Source organism: Hippoglossus stenolepis, chromosome 1 (genome assembly GCF_022539355.2).
Source record: "Hippoglossus stenolepis isolate QCI-W04-F060 chromosome 1, HSTE1.2, whole genome shotgun sequence".
NCBI classification, from domain to species: domain Eukaryota; kingdom Metazoa; phylum Chordata; class Actinopteri; order Pleuronectiformes; family Pleuronectidae; genus Hippoglossus; species Hippoglossus stenolepis.
The window spans coordinates 15,986,752-16,007,836 of NC_061483.1; the positions used below are offsets into that span (position 1 = coordinate 15,986,752).

The window sequence follows — 21,085 nt, forward strand, 5'->3', positions numbered from 1 at the left end:
GTTCACATCCTATTGGATAGTTAAGCCTTAAGTCGGCATACCTAAATCACATTGTGTCCTTACGTCTTGCCACTGGTGAAATACGCAAAAGAGTTGGAGTTTGGTGCCTCTCTGTCTGGGGCATCTGAATTAGATACGACAGTCCATGAGCGTAGACATTACAATGTACTGCTAGTTGGCCCTTTATCTAAAACCTGACCTTGGGTATTGGGAGAGACAGGAGTATGTGTGGAATTAGACAGGCACTGTTCTCCGAATGGTGTTCAGATGTAATGTCACATGTAATGAGTGAGCATGGTCAGAAATTCCTCAACAGTATCTAATCCAACACTTCTGGCCAATTTGACTGACTAGAAGTTAATTAATTGCATTAGCTTTTAAGATTAGTTGGATCGTAAATTACACCTTTTTGGCCCTGATCTCTTTTATTTAGATTATTTCAAAACCTAGATTTTTGCAGGTGACGGCTTAGCTTTAGTCGTCCAAAAACATTTGAGGATTTCTGGCAGCGCACAGGGTAACATAGAGCAATAAAAAAAACCTGATCAATGATGTCTTGAAATCAGTTCTAATAACAGTCAGCAGTAAGGGACTTCAGGAGTTCAGAGTAATGTCCTCTCCATTACAACACAGCACCCAGACATACAGAACCTCCCTAAGATAAGAAAAACACCATAACGTTTTTAATGCACCCTATAATTCAGTTGATAAATTGTTGTTTCTAAAACAACTCTTTTCTGTTGATAGATATTTTTAGGTTGTGTCCATGTTTCTTTATCTTTCCATCCTTTACTTTCCTTCTACTCTTTTTGTAGCTTCTGTATAGAAATTGCAATATAAATTAAGTCTACTACTATGCTTTGTATGGAAAATCTATGGCTGCTTCATTTTTAACAGGAGACATTTGACATTTGGACTTTCTGCAAATCCCAGTGTGAAACTTTAATCATGCATTGATCACACCCTGTGTGGACTAGTTATATGATTCCTTTGGTTTCCTAAGAGTGGAATAGAAGAGGATTCTTGTATATTTGGATCTCTTTGTGTGTTTTGTTGTTGCTTTGAGTCATTGATATAATAGTTGTGAATCTGCATTGTAGAATATTGTTGGATAAATTTAGAAAACTGTGGATCAATTCACTTTAAGATGATACATTTTGAATGAATCCTGCAGCTATAACAAACAGTTTTCTTATTACTGCATCAACACAGAGAGATAACGATTTTATCAAGATGAAACATTTCTTACCCCTGGGAAAAGTTTAATCACAAAATTCTGTTAAATAATTCAGGGTTGTAACATTGTGATTATCGTGATGTTATTTTGCAAATGCAAATTATAAGTGGGAAAACTACTTTCCAAGCCAGCGGCTGTTCCCATTTCTCTTTTGACAACAACCTTACTCTCAGTGGAACCAGTTAAAAGACACTTTAGTGTGGCCTTGACGCTCTGCAAAAATATCCCCGTCCAGATTTCATACTGTGTTACACTCTCAAGCTTCTCTAAAGCAGGTTTCACAGACTAACACTGAACAGCCTGAAGTTTTCTATGGCTGTATGTGAAAACGCAAATGTCCACGTCAGTTGCTCCTGACATTCTTAAGGCAAATGTTTTCAGCAGTGAAAGCTCTAAAACGCTATAAACTAGAAGTTGGTGGAGAGCTAAAAGAGATAAAACAGATTAGTCAGGCAGCCGGAGACATAACACAATAACACAGTTGCATTTATTTTAAAGTTTGCTGGTCAAAGCCAAGTACGACTACAAGCTGCTTGAGAATTTAACTTGTCATTAATAAAGAGGACTCTGAGATTTCTAAAGCCTACACAACTTGTGTGTCTTACTTGGTTCTGAATCAAATTGAATATGCTTCATAATCTTTGATAATATTTGCTTGAATACTAAAATACTATATTTTCCTGAAATGTATCCACAGTGCTGATATTTTCAGGCCTGAACCCTTTCAAAATAATTTACTTGTGTGTTATACATTTGTATTATAATATACTGTATTTGAAAGACTTTTCAGCTCCATCAGGGGTTGACACAGTGTATAAAATATAAATCAGTCACACGTATATTCTTCAGGTATTAAGGGATTTCATCATTATTCTGTGTGTGTAGCTTGTTGAACAGCTGCTGCTGCAGAAAACTATTTCTGCAGGTTATAGAGAGATAATGATCAGTCAGTATTTTATGAACATGTCATCTGATGTTTCTAAGCACTTTCATGTTCCTTCTGTAGTGTTTTGTTCCTGAGTGTTTTCATATGTTTCCCTCTGCTCTGTTTTCTGTCAGGCTCACTGGCTGACGCTGAAACGTCCGGTTAGTTAAGAGGTGTTTTTTATTTTTGTTTTCATCACAGTTGGGCGGCCTCAGTGAACAAGCTTATCCCTGACAACGGAAGATAGGGCGGTGGGGGATGATGAATGGGCCTGTTAGAGAATGCTGCTCATTTCAGCCACACACGTTCCGTCTGTCTCGCGGCAGGAGAACAGGAGAAAGGCACTAAAGCGGAGTTAACTGAGTTTCACACTCTCACTATTTCTGAGCATAATTGAATCGTCCTTCTAATAACTCATCAGAGACTGGCCAATTTAAGTTGGATTATCCTCAGAAGAACCTGCACTGCTGCTCCTAGTTGAGCCAGTTATCTTTGTTCAATACCTCACACGGTTGGAAACAGTGTATGTGTGTTCTGTGTCTGAGCGGCGCTCCAGGGAGAGAGACCTTCATCCAAAATGGAGATCAAACTGGACAGAGGCCACTGTTATCTCACATTCAAATGGTCAACATTAAACCAAATTTTACCAAAATGTTTTACACCACACTACACTCACCTCCGTTCTCCAGTGACAACAGCAAAAAGATGTGACTCTGAGGTTGCAGATTCTTCTCCATCCATCCATCGTCATGGGGGGAGCAGGAGCCAATCCCAGTTTACAGTGGGCAAGAGACGGGGTACATACTGGGCAGGTCATCAGCATGTAACTGGGCTGACACGCAGAGGCTGTGTCTCAATTCAGGGGCCGCATCCTTTGGAGGACCTGGTCTTCATCCCGAACCGAAATGAGATGGTCTGCTCATCCTATTGCGCAGCCGTAGCCTAGCAACAGAGCTATTGACTAAAATGTTCTTCAGTTGATTAAAAACGCTGAAACAATAGCTCTTTGGTTGAGTACTTAGGTTTCAAAATATATGTTTTCGCATCACTTGCCACTGCCATTAGCTCTTTGAAAAACAGTTCGTCACAATGGCGCAATGAATCATGGGATATTTTGGGCTGGGAAGGATCACCAGGTGGGTGGAGCCTCCATTGCTCAGGGGTGGAGGGACCGAACATGCAAACTCCACACAGAAAGAAAGAACCGGGATTCGAACCGACAACCTTCTTGCTGAGAGGCGCCAGTGCTCAGTTCCACATTGATTCTTCTCCATCTTATCCAATTTTCGAAACTTTCACATCTTTACAAATGCAAACAATACATCCCCATACCGATGCACGGTGAAAAAAGAGGCTGCTCCGAAAGAATGTTTTTATTAAACAAGAGAGTGTTCAAGAGCTGAAGGCCGGCAGGGGAATCTGAGTGAATGAGGTGCCAGTTAATGCCTTGTGAAATGTGTAGCTGGCCCGCAGGCCTCTTATCATCAGCCCGGCCGGTTCATGAATTAATTCTGCCATAGTTACCCAGAACTCAAAACAGGGGGGAAATATCTCCACCTGGGGACTGTCACACTGATGAAGCACTGCCTTACGTATTCACCACTGATCACGTATACCTTTACCTGCATGCAAGCAAACAAACATGAGGGCATGAGCATCCACATTTGCACAAAAACACAACACAGACACACACACACACACACACACACACACACACACACACACAGGCTCCGACCCAGACTCTCTCTGTCCAGTTGAGTTTGCAGGTCCAGTGGCAGAACGTAATGAGGTTTTCACACTGAGACACTTCAGTTAGAGAGTGGTGGGGGAGGACTGTGTGTGTGAAGATGTGTGTGTGGGGGGGGTGTTTCAAGTATTACTTATGTTGTGGGGACCTAAATCTGTTTACACAATCACATTATGTGGACTTGTCGTCTTGGGGCCGAAAAGTCCCCATACCGTAAATTATTGGATTTTAAGGTGAACACATGTTTAAGGTGAGGTTAAGGTTGGCTTTAAGCTAAGGTAAAGGTTAGACTAAGGGTCTGGGCACACATGCACAAATGCGAAGCGAATATCACAGGTCAAATTTCATCAATGTTGAACTCCATGTGAAGCCACACTGCAATTTGCCAAGTCACAGGAGGTGAAGGTTTTTTTGGCCTTCTCGCTCGCTCAGATTGGAAAGGAACCGGGAGGCGAAGGTTTGCCACTGATACATTTCCGTATATGTGACTAGGGCTGAAGTCTCCAGGAAATCAATGTAAGTCAATGTAATGTCCTCTGAAGTCATGGAGACACAAGCGTGTGTGTGTGTGTGTGTGTGTGTGTGTGTGTGTGTGTGTGTGTGTGTGTGTGTGTGTGTGTGTGTGTGTGTGTGTGTGTGTGTGTGTGTGTGTGTGTGTGTGTGTGTGTTCGGGCTCATGAGAAGTGACACAGAGAAAGAATGAGGAAAGGCACTCAATGATAATATATGAGCTGTCTGCAGTGCTCCATGGTGGAGGGAAAGAGTGCAGTGGTGCATTTAAAAAGAAGATTATCATGTCAAGATACAGTAATACCTCGCTGAACACTGATTTTCATTGGGTGTTGATTCTGTGCTCTGTCTGTCTGGAGCAGGAGCACTAAGCAGGAGAGGAGGGTGTGTGTGTTCGGGACGTGCTGGCTCTATAGGTCGTCTTATAAAGTCACAGAGCTGAGTCAAAACAAGACACCACCCCTGATCGTTTCCTCTGTGGCTCATGCAGCTACACAGTCTCTCCATGATTATCAATGAGCTTTGTGAAAACAGTGAGACAATGTCTTTCTTTAATATTTTGCAGATTCATGAATCGTTTTTTTTTCTGTGACTTTCCAGACACGTCATTAAAAATTCCTGTGTATAGTGATTGAAAAAATAATGCAGTTGGTGTTACTATACGGTGCCTTCAAAATATAACTGCTGTGTAAATCAGTTGGCAACCCAAGTAAACAGAGTCACAGCTGAAACACATCTATTGCACATACATGTTGTTTTGTGTTTAGTCAGCTAATACCATACATTTTATACAGTGTATGTCCACTATACGTAGAATAAAGTATAGGAAATGTATATTTGGTCTGGATTATAAAGGCAACTCAGTAGAGTGCATGTACCTCAGGCCCAACAGTCCCTTAATGAATCCACATTTAAAATGAATCAGAAATTTCAAACATTCTTAAATATCAGTCCCCTAAACATGACAGATTTCCTTCATCCGGATCCATGAATTGTTCTCTGAGACAGTGGCGATCCAGAATCCACACCAAAATTTAATGGGTTCTCTTTCTGGCCCATACAACATCCTAGTTTCATGGTAGCAGTACAGTAGCTACCAACAAACAGAGGGGCAAGCAAACCAATAAACATAGAAGAAAACATGAACCCTTTGGCAAAAGTAACGGAAATATACAGAAACAGAACAGCCGGAACTGATGAATGTCTCAAAGTGAAAGTTGATTTCTATTTTAAAAGCAGGCCCGTGCTAATGTCCACAGTTCCGTTTGGTTTCCTGTGCTTTTGTGTTATCTATACACTACCGTTCAAAAGTTTGGGGTCACCCAGACAATTTTGTGTTTTCCATGAAAACTCACACTTTTATTTATCAAATGAGTTGCAAAATGAATAGAAAATATAGTCAAGACATTGACAAGGTTAGAAATAATGATTTTTATTTGAAATATTAATTTTGTTCTTCAAACTTTGCTTTTGTCAAATAATGCTCCATTTGCAGCAATTACAGCATTGCAGACCTTTGGCATTCTAGCTGTTAATTTGTTGAGGTAATCTGTAGAAATTTCACCCCACGCTTCCTGAAGCACCTCCCACAAGTTGGATTGGCTTGATGGGCACTTCTTGCGTACCATACGGTCAAGCTGCTCCCACACCAGCTCAATGGGGTTGAGATCTGGTGACTGCGCTGGCCACTCCATTACAGACAGCATACCAGCTGCCTGCTTCTTCCCTAAATAGTTCTTGCATAATTTGGAGGTGTGCTTTGGGTCATTGTCCTGTTGTAGGAGGAAATTGGCTCCAATCAAGCGCTGTCCACAGGGTATGGCATGGCGTTGCAAAATGGAGTGATAGCCTTCCTTATTTAAAATCCCTTTTACCTTGTACAAATCTCCCACTTTACCAGCACCAAAGCAGCCCCAGACCATCACATTACCTCCACCATGCTTGAAGATGGCGTCAGGCACTCTTCCAGCATCTTTTCACCTGTTCTGCGTCTCACAAATGTTCTTCTGTGTGATCCAAACACCTCAAACTTTGATTCGTCTGTCCATAACACTTTTTCCAATCTTCCTCTGTCCAATGTCTGTGTTCTTTTGCCCATATCAATCTTTTCTTTTTATTGGCCAGTCTCAGATATGGCTTTTTCTTTGCCACTCTGCCTAGAAGGCCAGCATCCCAGTCGCCTCTTCACTGTAGGCGTTGACACTGGCGTTTTGCGGGTACCATTTAAAAAGCTGCCAGTTGAGGACCTGTGAGGCGTCTATTTCTCAAACTAGAGACTCTAATATACTTGTCTTCTTGCTGAGTTGTGCACGGGGCCTCCACTTCTCTTTCTACTCTGGTTAGAGCCTGTTTGTGCTGTTCTCTGAAGGGAGTAGTACACACCGTTGTAGGAAATTTTCAGCTTCTTCGCAATTTCTCGCATGGAATAGGCTTCATTTCTAAGAACAAGAATAGACTGGCGAGTTTCACATGAAAGTTCTCTTTTTCTGGCCATTTTGAGAGTATAATTGAACCCACAAATGTGATGCTCCAGATACTCAACTAGCTCAAAGGAAGGCCAGTTTTATAGCTTCTCTCACCAGCAAAACAGTTTTCAGCTGTGCTAACATAATTGCACAAGGGTTTTCAAGGGTTTTCTAATCATCCATTAGTCTTCTAAGGCGATTAGTAAACACAATGTACCATTAGAACACTGGAGTGATAGTTGCTGGAAATGGGCCTTGTGGCAATTTCTACAATCCCACTCTGACAACGAGGAAGAGACACAATTCTCTTACAGTATTGTCACACTTTAATGCTCAGAGCATGGTGCATACGACAAAGGTTAGTTTGTAATATGCACCCGATGGGAAACAGTTCTTTGTCTTTATACATTTGGCTCATCCTCCCACTCTGGTTGGGTTTGTTACAAAGTCAAAGGTCAGGATCTTCTGATGACATCAAGGCAACAATGCCTTAGTTAAAGCAATCAGGCCAAGATTCATTCAGTTGTACAGGATACAGCATGATCAAGGTTACATTGTATGAGATTCAATCATGATCAATCAAAGGAAATTAACATGATCATATTGTGGTCAAATGTTACATTTCCTTACAATCCCCCTTTGATCATGTTGGATCAACGCTTAAAGTAAACATTTTATAAGGTGGGGGAATCCCACTGTCAGGGTTGACCGATTGAGGTTACTTCAGTTGTGTGCCAAGATCATCAACATTAGATGGTGGAATCCAGTCTGGGATAGGGTAGAGGTCAATTTGCATAGCAGTAACAATGGCCTTAGTGCATTGTTTGCGTATCAGACCAATCATACAAGTGATAACAGAAATAGCAATCAAAAACATGACAATGCTTACAATCAATGTGCGAAAGAACGATGTACCCATGGATGACAGGGGCCAAACACCTTGAAAAAGGGTCCCACCATGCACATCATGCAGATCTTTATCCTTTGTTCAGTATTCTGTTTTAGCTTAGTTATCTCTGCGTCATTACTAGCAATATAGGAACAACATTCAGTATGAATAACTTGACATACACCACCCTGAGAGGCCAGCAAAAGGTCCAAGGCCATTCTGTTTTCTGTTGCTACCGTGCTACATCGTCTAGCGCCTTGATGTAGCTGTTATGGTGACTGTAGAAAGATTCATGTGACGTTCTAACACTGTGGATAGTGACTGAATCTCTTCTTGGGACATAAACACCCCATATGAGGGTATTAGGAGTCCTAATACACGTTGGGTGGTTGTTATTGTGCGTCTGGCCCTGCGGTGGAGTGATGATAGCTCTGCTGCAGATACTTCTCTGATTAGGGTACTAAAAATGGACTGTCTGTTAAAAGAAACAGTCTTTGTTTGATTACAATAAGTAATATTTGCTGTAATTATGTGGCTAGGATCCTGTACACATAAAGAAACATTTGACAGAGGATGCACTCGCAGGGAGGCCAAGCGACTGAACAGTTGCGGGCTGAGGATTTAGCTGAAAATATAGGCTTTGAACAATTACGTACATTTAAATCCTAAGAACATTATTTGGGTTTGAGTTTTCCACGGGCTATCCACACTCCTGCCATGATGCTATAAGTATATTCTGTATTGCTTACTGGCCAGCATTCTGTCTCATTGCAGCTAGCAGGCACAGCTAGAATTCTACGATGTTGGACCATTGCATGCACAATGGTCTCGAACTTGGATATTTTCCACAGTACTGCAGTTTTTAACTCACTTGGTCTGTAGCGCTCTGTTAAATTCTGATAAGATAAAATAAATGATGTCCATTTCACTCAGGTCGGTTATGATGAGTTAGCCCTGGAATATAACAGTCTGAGAAGGTCTCTGTAATTTTGCAACTTTAAATACTTTAAGGTCTGCTACTGATAATGGTACAGGCATTACCATAGGTGTCTGTGATGATGTAGGTAAATGTTGGCAGATCCAGCAATCAGAAATGTTTCGGGCAGTAACCCATACTTGCATCATAGTGATGGCTAAATTGTCTTTATCAATTATGTATCGTCTCCTTCGCTTGTATTGTTGATTTGCAGGAGGTGTGGACTTTGTTGTGTTTTTACAAATTTGTGACTGGTGCCCTGGTGGCCAATCGGCGTCCATACGGCATGTAGGTCGCCCTTGTGTTTTGACACCAGATTACAGATTGTTTCAGATATTTAGCTGTGTTGAGATCATGTACGGCAACATGTTGTCTGCAAGATCACGGACTGTCTCCCAAAGGGTGCTGGAGTCTGTAGTCAGCATTGATATTTAGCCCTAAACCCCCTTTTTTTTTTTTTTTTTTGTTCCTTCTGTCTTCTTTTTGCTGTTTCTTCCTTGGTCTGCAACAGCTGTTGGTTGTTGGTAGGTTTTTACACCTCAGTGAGAGCAGCCGTCTTTCTTCTGCTTCTGTTCCTTGTCTGTGAGTGGAGCGGGACTCTCTCCTCGGCCTCCGTCTCAAGTGGCGGCACCTTTCTGCAATGGCTGGGTGTCCCGGTGGTTCTTTCTTTCACATTAACCGCTGTAGGTTATCAGCACCCAGTCTCCTGGTTTCAGGTTATGCAACTGGCCTCTGCTGGTTGCGGTAGTGTTGCTTTACCTGTGTGTATAAGGCTCAACATTTTGGTTAAGTGCACACAGTAACTAAGCATCACATCTTCTAGAGTTCTGAGTTGAGGACTTGATTTTCTTGGGGAGGCCATCCCGATATTCATAGGTCTGCCTGGAAGAATTTCAAATGGTGACAGACCTGTTCTGGCCTTCCCTCTCTCATGGCCATTAACACTACCGGTAGTGCTTTTTCCATGAGAGTCCTGTCATCACAGCATTTGACCAGTTTGTTTTTATTGTTCCATTTTCTCTTTCAACTGCTCCACCACTCTGTGGATGATAGGTGCAATGCTGTTTCAGATTGATACCAAAAATGTTGAAAGTTGATTATTGCATTATTTACAAAAGTTCCGTCACTGTTGATTTTATGTGGGATTCCAATGGGAAATGATTCTCGCACTAACACCTTTGCCACTGGAGGCATCTGCTTTACCTGTAGGAAAACTTCAACCCATTTAGAAAACATGTCAACAGCCACAAGACAATATTTCTTTCCTTCACATGGTGTTAGTTCAATGAAATCCATTTGCAAGTGATCAACGGTTGGCAGGGCTTGTATGTCCTGGCCTCTTGTAGTGTTGCTTGTCAGACAAATTAAACATTTTGGAAAAAAACATTGTGAGTAATTTGTGAAACCGACAATTTTAACAAAAAACAAACAAACAACAAATAAACATTTAAACAGACATGGACGACCTCCTCAGATTGACATACATTTTAACATATGTACATTCAGCTTTTACAGGCTGTTTTCTATGTTGTTAGCATGGCTCTGTGCTTCTGCTAAATCTGTGAGAGAAAGGCAAGAGGAGTATCAATCAATTGTGACATTTACAGTATGTTGGTTAGTTGTGCGCTTCCTTTGCTGCTGTATCTGCTTGAGCATTACCTGTTGAAACAGAATCACTTTTAGTGAGCCTCACACTTACAGACAGATATCGCTGTAGGAGTAAATGGCTGTTAATAGAATTAGGTTGTTGCTCTAGCAGAATAGAAGATACAGAATATGGCACTAACAATGTGACCTCTTGATATCCTTTCTGCTTAGACAGAGGCTGACCCAATGCCAAGCTATCTAATTTTTTTAAATTTTTTTTAGAGAAATACGCCACTGGTCGTTGTACTCTACTGTTGTCATGAAACCCCCTTTCTCATTTACAGTCTGTAAATGATCTGTTTGATCCGGTAGTCCCAGTGTAGGTAGAAGTCAGTCTGTTGTAGCTGGGTAAATGCTGTCAGCGCTGTCGTCCACGTCAGGTTGTCTGTTGGTCAGTCCTTGGCCACATAACATACAAGTGGAGCCTCCAGGGATGCATAATCACAGATCCACTGTCTACAGTAGCCTGTCATCCTAAAAATTACATTAATTGTCTTTGGCGCGGTTTTGAAATCTTGAGGATGGCTTCCACTCGTTTTGAGCTCAATGTTTTATAGAAATTTCGTGTCCTAGGAAAGTTACACTTTTCTGGACAAATTGCATTAGCCAGGCTGGCCTTGTGGCCCTGGTCTGCAGATATTTTAGCAATGCTACTGTGCGATTTTACAGGCCTGTTTGTTTGAACAATCATCAAATCATCAATATTGTATCAGCGCGCCTCTGGTAACTACAAGTCCTCAAGACTTGCATATAACACCTGTGAGTCGACTGCAGGATTCCACAAAACCTTGGGACATACATCTAAATGTATATGATTTGCCCTGAATGTGAAAGCAAACCAATACTGAGAGTCGGATGAACTGGGACACTGAAAATGCATTAGCCAAATCAACAATTGAAAACAAAAAAACACGTGCTTTCTGGTGAACTAAGAAACTTGTATATTATCTTTCTCTCTTTTTTTTAAATTTTAATTCATTTAATAGGCATTCTTACTGGTGAGTGTGCACATGGAATGATGACTCCGGTTTTTACCAGGTTTTTAAATACTGGTGTTATCCCTGCTACTGCTTCTGGTTTGAGTGGATGTTGTGCTTGACATAAACGGTATGTGCTCTTTGGTGTCACATTGAGAGGTTCAGTCTCTTTAACTAATCCCAGATCATACTTATCATTAGCCATAACTTTGTTGCACTTCTTGTAACTCTGAAGAGTCAATGGTTAACTGAGAAAATGTATCCAAACCTTTTGTTTAAATTTAGCAGTTTGTGCTAAATGCACAGTCGTTTTCCCCAGAAAAGTGCTGAAATGGGCATCTGTATGTTTGCATTCGGGGTGAATATTGAATTTCTTCCCTATCCTCCATACAATCTCGCAAGTGACCCAGGGTGCCAAATTTTCACTGACATCATTTGCTTTAGCTAGAGACACATGTGTGATGAGTATGTATATTAAAGAATTTGGCTACTGTTAACACAACAGTCAATGCCACATTCTATTATGATACACCCAATCACTAGTAATAAAATTGCTTCTTTATCTTCCTGAACCAGCTTTTCAAACTCTGTGTCTGGTCCTTCACTAACTGTGGCTGTGCAATGTAAATCAGGTGCTTGCATGACGTCGTGTGTGTGCTATTTCAACAGATCTTAGGTTATGTACTGGGCCCTGAGGTAACAGGTCCCATTGGTATATGTACAGTGGCTTACCATGATCTGGTTGTACATATTCACCTGGGATATCTCATGTTCTGGTGACTTTAACCTTCCTCTGTATAATGCAAAATAAGCAAAACACACATTAGGTCTCTTGCTAACAAATTTACAAGTCAACATTTACTTTTATATCCCATCTGTTTTGGTAACAACAGTGGTGTGGTATATGATTATTTAATTGTGGTGCCTGATGCCCCAACAGTGAAAATATATATACCACTCAAATTTGGAAGATCATTTTTTTATGGCCAGAATCAACCAGAAATGTGATATTTTCCTGCTACCTGTAGAGTTATTTCAGGTAAAACTTCAGATCCACTTGTTTTTGTCATGTTAAACAATTCTTTGTAATGTTTGTACTGTATGTGGTGTTGGGGGTGCGTTCACCTGAATCTGGAGTCTCCTCTGCCTCCCGCCATGCCTCATCCTCTGTGCAGTCTCTGGGATAAGTGAAAAGAAGTCCAGTGATCCCTTTCAGCCTTGTTCTGAGTTCGCACAGTGCTCAGGTCTTCTGGTGGCAACATTCAGCTGTTTTCTTTGAAGACTTTCATCAATCTGACCACCTATTCAGCAGACTGTTCTCATAAAGTCCCCCATGTCGCGATAAACAGCATCTGTCTCCAGTCATAGCATGTCTGTCTCTGGCCAGTCTCCTTATACTTTGCCCATTTCAGTTTCATGCTGTGGAGCAAGAGACTTCTGGTTCTCAATGCCTTTACTGTTTACAATTTGGGCCAGTACTCAACTGCAGCCCATCCTTGTGTGGCTATGTCTGGCAGGTCACTGGAAATTCAGCCATCTCCTCTGTGTCCAGGCCGTAGACATACATCACTGCATCGGCGTGCTCTTGGATTAGCACCTCAATCATTTGGATTGGGACGTCTCATGCTCTTGTTCTGTGGATATGGGACTTGTGCCGCGTGGTTGCAGCACTATGGGGTTGGAGCGGATGCTCCCGATTTGGGTTCTGTTGCGCCGACTGTCTTGGATGTCTCGGTATGAGATAGCAGGCTGTTGGTTCAGGTGACTTGATTGCTGAGGCAGGAGGAGATCAGTTCTTTCTGTGAATGTGAGAGCTGAGGACATTGATTAGTTTCCCCTCCCTCTGCCCTGCTCACTACTTTGTTGTCGGTGTCTTTTATTTTTTCTGATTCACATCATAAATGCTCTGATTTATTTTGTTTTACCTTTATTTTGTCATATTTCCAATTTATTTTGGAGCGTCTGTATATGATTTATACTAAAACTACCATTCTCAGAAAATTCAAACTTTCCTACCACAACAGAAGCTGTTTACAGAGTCATCACCATGTTTCTCACACATAATTTTCACATCCCATTAGATCAGAAACTTCAGTAAAGGTTTGCTACTAAGTTTCCCCATTTCGATATTAATTGCAGTCACTCACTTACCAGCAAACAGAGATCTCTCTCAGACATGACATTCATTGATATTATTCATTATTTCCTTTATCAATGGTCACCCCTAAGTAATGTCACTCTACCTCAGACGTCACCCCGTGGTCTTCAATACTGTATCCTCCTTAAAATTTTTAGATGCCGATCGAACTATCTTCATTCCAAGATCTCACAAGCAGCCTCTTCTCACCCTGGGAGTCGATTGACTTGCCCTCAGGAGAGAAAGACTTCTGGTTCTTGGGCAATTTAGAATCCCCTCACCACTGCGCGCAGATTTATACTTGGTCTTGAAAGTGGTTTGAAGCGTGAATGAGTTAGGCATCCCGGAGAGCCCCAAACGGGCAATTCTACAATCCCACTCTGACAACGAGGAACGAGACACAATTCTCTTACAGTATTGTCACTTTAATGCTCAGAGCATGTGCATACGACAAAGGTTAGTTTGTAATATGCACGATGGAAACAGTTCTTTGTCTTTATACATTTGGCTCATCCTCCACTCTGGTTGGGTTTGTTACAAAGTCAAAGGTCAGGATCTTCTGATGACATCAAGGCAACAATGCCTTAGTTAAAGCAATCAGGCCAAGATTCATTCAGTTGTACAGGATACAGCATGATCAAGGTTACATTGTATGAGATTCAATCATGATCAATCAAAGGGAAATTAACATGATCATATTGTGGTCAAAATGTTACATTTCCTTACAGCCTCTATACACCTATGTAGATATTTCATTAAAAACCAGACGTTTCCACCTAGAATAGTCATTTACCACATTAACAATGTATAGAGTGTATTTCTGATTAATTTAATGTTATCTTCATTGAAAAAAACAGTGCTTTTCTTTGAAAAAGAAGGAAATTTCTAAGTGACCCCAAACTTTTGAACGGTAGTGTATGTGCTGTATATAACTGAATTTTAGAGGCAACTTCTGTAGTGCATCTCAACACTGCAAAGACATTGGTTTGTGTTCTGTACTGATGCAGCTGAACATTTCTGATGCCATATTTTCCAGGGAGCAGAAGAAACTAATAAAAAAAACTGTCTATATATAGATTAAAAAACTGAAGCAAAACAAAAAGCAACAAGAACTTTCTTTTTAATTTCCAAGTTCTAATTTAATTGAGTTCTGATACCAGCGTGACCCCTATTAAATTGTATCAGCTCTTTGTTGTTTGGTCCTCGTGCTCTAATTTTCAACTTGTTAGTTTTAGTAGTACTTTTACCACATTGGAAACTTGAAAATCAATATTAAAGAGCTAATGGTATTTATGAGAATTCAGTCATGACTTGACTTTAAATTACTGCAGCAGTAGTTAGTGGTTTCACTATAAATAAGAAAAAAGACATATGGGTTAAGAGTCTAGCACTGATTTCTCAAGGTCCTGTTTTTCTGAGTTGATGTTTCTATACAGAAAAAAAACATTTTTGGAGGGCCCATGTGCCAAAAAATCTTTTTTTGTTTTTAGTCATTAGGAGCTGACTGCTGAACCTCAGCTCGACTGGCTGCCTCCCCGTGAGGGTTCATCAACAGTAAAACAGCCCTGAGCCCATGTGGGCTTTGAAATGTGGTCAATTTGTCAGTTGGCTAATCACAGCTTGAGGACGTTGGCTAAAACAAACCTTTTTCTGCAGCTTTACAGCCGAGTATATTACAATAAACGGCTTTATATCCCATTTACTTGGAAAAAACAATTAGAGCCAACTTCAACAAGTAGCTACGTTTACCAATGACTTTAGTGAAATAAGGGATGACACAAATATATTCCTCATTTTTGTAGCACCTTCAACCTGAATGGGGTTTCATCTATTTGCATGCATGCTGATAAGGTCAGAGCCTGCTTTATATAACATATAAGCTCAAGGTTTTTCTCCTGCACCCAAGAGTTTTTCTTTTTTCATATTCCTCATTATTCCCTGTACTTTTAAACTCATCACAGCCATTTTCTGAGACTGCAGGCTAATTTCCTCTCTCTTTATGCTTCCACCCTCCCCCTCAGCCCTCTCTGTTTTGGTGAGTCAGTCCACTGGGCCGCATCAAGCCGAGTTCTGCTCCACTACCTCCTTCCCTCCCTACTGTCCCTCTACCACCATCCCAACCCCCTCACCTCTCAGCTGTTTGAACTCCTCCGACAGAACCCAAATGCACTTATCTGCAAGTACAGCATGAACTCAGAGCCATTAACAACTGAAACCTTACATCTACAGTTGGAAAGGTTATATATGGTGAGTGTGTTTAGTAAGTTGGGTGTTTTCCCACACATACGTTATGTAGAGAACTGTTCCTGGTTTACTGTTTGCGTCACAAAACCTCCAGGAATAAGACAGGGCAGGTTTATGAAAAATGGTCACGGTCCAAACTGTGGTTCATGTGACGCCTACAGGACAATCCATCCATTACCAAAACCACTTATCATTTGAGTGTCGCAGAGGGAGCTGGAACCAATCAGAGCTGACATTGGGCTAGAGGCAGGGTACAACCTGAACACATCACGGTGGATATGTTGGACCTAATCCCAATGTGGACTGTGGGAGGAAGCTGGAGAAAACCCACACAGACATGGGAAGAACATGCAAACTTAACACAGAAAAGCTGGGAATCAAACCGGGAGCCTTCTTGCTGGTGACAGTGCCAACCACTGGTCCACTGCTCCACTCAGGCTTTGCCTCTCGCATGGTACATATAGCTTCATTTTTTCTTTCCCTGCATTCAGGCTTCCACTTTATCCTTTAGTTGATTTTTTATACTGTGCATATACACTGAAATGACACACGTGCCAAAAGTGGCTTTTACAGATTTACAGGGTATCTTTCTGAGGCTCCATGATACATCTCACTCTTCTAGTCAATCAGTGGTGCACACGAGGTGATGAACTGTAACAGGAAGGGACAGGACATCATCAGATTGTAGCAAGGGTGGGCTGCTTTGACACCACTGGAATCCTTAGCATTTATTTTTGTAAAATCATTTATCTTTATGAAGAATTTTAGCTGTTCCAACATTTTTGACTGGTAAATTGAGAATATTCACTGATATGTTTCCTAAAATTTCAGAGATCAAGTTGTTTTTGCTGTTTTTATTTACTAACACTGACCAAAGCTTTACCTAGAGGGGGAGCGTTGAGTCACAACCTTTGTGTGTGAGGGGAACACCCATTATATTACATTGTATGCAATATATAATAAAATAATGTAAAATATTATAATGTATTATTATCTACCTCATGTTTTATGCCATGTTTTTATTGTGCCAATACAACTTCATGTTCATCTTGACTTTTCACTTATGACTGAATGATGTAGTAGTTTAGTTGATATGAAAAAATGCACAAAAACAACTACCGCTGACTACACTTGTTTCCATCAGCATTAAAACAATAAAGCTCTTTATATGTCAAACAGAAACATTAGGTTCACATTATATATTCTCTAACTCAGTACTATTGTACCTTACAGGCCGATGGCCCAGGGCTAATTTAGCGCCTTGTCACACCACTCAGATCACAGTTACCCAAGGGTTAACAGCTTAATAAGGCACTTGTGCCTGGGTTAAGTGTAGTGTAAAAAGAGGTAATAATCATTTTGGAGTTGACTAAGATTAAACTTTGGCTTGCAGCCAGTCCTACCCTGTGTTGGTTGTTAAAGAAGCTAATTAAACCCACATGAAAGCTTCTCCTCAGGGGCCAGAGAGATTAAACCCCCTCAGGTGTATTCTCTACTCAAACACTGCACAACAAAACTGCAACGATTAGACAGCACCCACACTTGTTTGCTGGTGCTGTATCAAATTTTATCAAGATCACAGTGATGGAAATGATGTGGTGACATGTGATGATAATGATGTTACTTGATATTCAGTTTTTCTCCAACTTTGTTTACATTTAGCTCACTTATCTATAGTTCAGGATCAGTGCAGAGATTACATCACTGTTTGTAATTACCTATTCATTTGTCAAATATACTTTCTGTACATGCCATTAATCCCTTTGTTGGCTGTGTTACATAATCACACTGGTGAAAAGACATTTCTTTCTTCACCTTGTGTGTATGTGTGCATCTGACTTTAGAGTCCAGTCGATGTATCCGTTGCCTGATAATATCAACAGATATTGTCATAGTATAGTCAGAGTATTGGTGTTTATGTCGGCTGATATAAGGTGTGCATTTATATTTACACTATATGTTAACAGGAGGATTTTGGTTGTATTTGTGATTTCCTTTTATAATAAAGTTTAAACAGTAAAATATAAATATATTATTATATAAGTGTTTGATAACGACATTTTCTTTTTCTTATCAAACTAATGTATGTCCTCTATTAAATTGTTCCATTAAGTTTGGTTTGAAGTTGTTATTTGATGCTATAAAAACAAAACGTCATGATTGCCTTGGCTCTAAATGCGCAAGATGGTTGCATTCGTATCCGGGACATTTTTGCTTCATTTCCGGACAGTGAGAGGAAGTGGAGAGGCGTCATCCATCTTTATATACTGGTTGTAGTTGGGCTCTAATGTTCTTACTGTATATATTCTTCCCTTACTGCCTTTATTTAATAATATTCAATATTCAATTAATGACCCCCCTCATCCTCCTTCTGAATGGGTATTTATCATTTTGTTTGGCCTGCATGTGTCCATGAAATGTGACTCAAGGTTTCTACTCTTTTGATAAGTGCATTAAGAGACACACACACACGCACTGGCAGCCTCCTCATCGCCTGGCTGGAATGTGTGAGCCCTGAGCTGCAGCCAGGCTCCTGTTGCTGAGGGGAAACCAGCTGCACACTCATCCAATCCTCCTGCCAGCACCTCCTGCTAATGGAACAGCCCGCCGTCCACCCCTGCCACAGGAGCACACTTGGTATATCCCATTAGTGCTCCTGTCGCTGGTTTGTCCCTGACTCAGTAGGATCGCGGCAGTCAGTCAGTCGAGCACCAGGCTGAACACACACAGACACACACACACACACACACACACACACACACTACACAGAGAGGACGTTAAAGGGAGACATCCTTGTCCAGTCTGCTGGTTGGTCTGCTTCCCTGATATGACCCTGTTCAGCCCCAGATGTGAGTATACCAGGGTTTATCATTGTGTGTGTGTGCGCGTGTGTGCAGATGTTTGCATGCAGCACTGTGTTTCTGAGAGACAATAATTTCCAGTGTGTTTGTGTTGCTCTTCCCCTTCATCTTCATCCCACACATCTGCAAAGCTTCATCTCCTCACATTCTGCCTCCTCTGCTCCTCTCTGGACTTCAACCCCAGCTTCCTTTTCACTTTTGTCTCATGGCAGTTTTCTGTGGGTTTCAGCCCTGAGTGGACAGTCTGTGGAATACAATACAAGACTTTATGATGTAAACCCTATAATTCGTGCACAACTTCTTGACTGTGAGGTTCACATGATGAAAGCTCATCCTGTCTTGTCACTTTGGCAAGGTCAGCCCCCTCTCTGCGGGCGTAAAGGCTTGTGAGACAGAAACAACCACTGGTCTAATTATGTTATAATCCTACTCTGTGGTGACGGAGTGAAGATACACATTTCATATTCCTGCAGATTAAATATTCACTAAATGAAACCAGACGTGTACTTCTCACAACTTCGACACTCGAAATAGCTTTAGAAATAGATCTCTGCTCACAAAGCTGCACGTCTGGTAAAGCAAAGTCTGCAGAGACAGGACAGTTAAAGTGTTTCTCTGTCTATGAGTTGTTTTACTGTATTGTGGGATCTTTTAGCCTCTATATGAGACATATATATATATAGTGTATAGAGATAGTACTACTGTATCTTTCCAACTGTGATGCAAGAGAGAGCTTTCGTTTGCATCTTTTTCCACAGCTGCCGTGTAAAGATCACACAAGCATCACTCTGAAAATGCCATCCATTCATGTAATCGCTCTCTTTATCCTTTGGGATTATAATCCATGTTTTACGATTACAGAGATGCCTGGGATTTAGCCCTGAGAGTGTAAATGAATGCTTCACTATCATCGCTTGGTGCTAATTCTGACCTGAGGTCAGTTGAGGTGCATGAAACGGAGAAGATGCAGCATGACACAGAGCAAAGGAGAGGCAAGCACACACTAGTTTTACTCCCACATTTGACAAATCACTTTCTCTTTCAAGTGAACAAAAAATACATTCTGTGGCAAGTGAGGACTAAAAAGTTGTGTGCACATTAATATGGAAACCAGCCTATAATGGGCTTTCTCTGATCTATGAAGTGTTGAAGTGCATGATGGGATGCAACAGAGCATAGAGTACAGAGTACAACAAATTCATTATTTTAAGGCTAAATACATGTGAAAAATAAACGGGTGTAGAAATCCATTTTACACAATTAACTAAACATATAACATATTGATTATAATGTATTTTAATTGTGGGTTAGTTGCTATTTTCTATCGGCCGTAGTGTTTTAGTCATGGGAATGTTGTACTGTCAGTGTTGATGTTATGCATAACGAACATGAATTAATCATAGAGATTTGTAGTTCTACATAATCGGTAATTTAATTTAAATTTATTTTGTTTATGATGAAAATTGTACAGTACGTTTTGGCTCATTTACAGTATCTGTGTCTGTTAATTAATGAGCACTGTCGCTATACAATAAAAAAAAAATATAGAAACTAGAGACGATAGTATGTTTTAGAATTAAACCATTAAAAATATGGGGAAAAAAGTAAAGCTCAGAAAAATATCTTACTGAAGCATAATTTTTCAACAATTTTTGGAATGGTTTCTAAAGCAGTGAAATCAGTTTTACAACCTCAGCTGACTTTGTTTGAATTACTGTCGCAGTCATTCAGACATAATTGCTACATATTTTTGTGTTTTTGGATGGAACATTTAAAAAAAAAGAAAAATGTCAGAGGAGGTTCACAAAACATGGCTTTTTTTCTTAGATTTAAAAAGCACAAAAACAATTTTTGTGCGAGTCATCAGCTGAAACATAATGTTCTGTTCTGAATCGAGTTTTGTGATTTAGAAGTAAAATGAAAGAAAATTATGATTTAGTACCATGCACAAAATTGTGAAGTCTTTTTTTTCTCTTTCCTTCTTTCTTTCTTTCCTTCCTCTCTGTGAAGTTTTATTGATGAACTGTTCTCAAAAAACATACAAACATTAAATAATAATAACAAACCTCATGAAATATCTAGCTGAAAGAAAGTACACTAAACATATAAGACAGACCAGCGTTCCTGGAGCTGGTAAAGTACACATCATCAGCAGGGTGGATACTGAGGGGCTGCAGCGCCCTGTAGAGCTTCTCCACATTGTTACTGTTTGATTTTGTTTCCAGGTAGTGTGATTAAGTCGGCGCTTACTTTGGCTCGGTGTGACGCGACTGTCTGGCACCTGACATGCATTGATAAGAAGCACGGTGACAGACTGTAAACTGTGTGTCTGGGACTTTAGAGCTCATTACAACTGATCGTGTGTGACCTTGATGTGTCCTCTCGTGCCCTTTGCTCCTATTTTAAAAACATGCTGGACTATTGTTTGATCCATGTGTCCTTTTATAGCTGGAGTTACTTGGGCTTGTCT

At 40.6% G+C, this 21,085-nt stretch overlaps 1 protein-coding gene across 1 annotated transcript in view; it reads left to right on the forward strand.

The window, feature by feature from the left end:
• Positions 1 to 3,854: 3,854 nt before the first annotated feature.
• si:dkey-234i14.2 (heterogeneous nuclear ribonucleoprotein C) overlaps positions 3,855 to 21,085 on the forward strand; it is a 54,879-nt gene continuing 37,648 nt past the window's right edge. The window contains exons 1-2 of the mRNA XM_047340619.1: positions 3,855 to 3,873; positions 18,485 to 18,603. Of these exons, the coding sequence (XP_047196575.1) occupies positions 18,582 to 18,603 (22 nt within the window). The 5' untranslated portion in view covers positions 3,855 to 3,873; positions 18,485 to 18,581. The remainder of the gene's footprint in view (positions 3,874 to 18,484; positions 18,604 to 21,085) is intronic.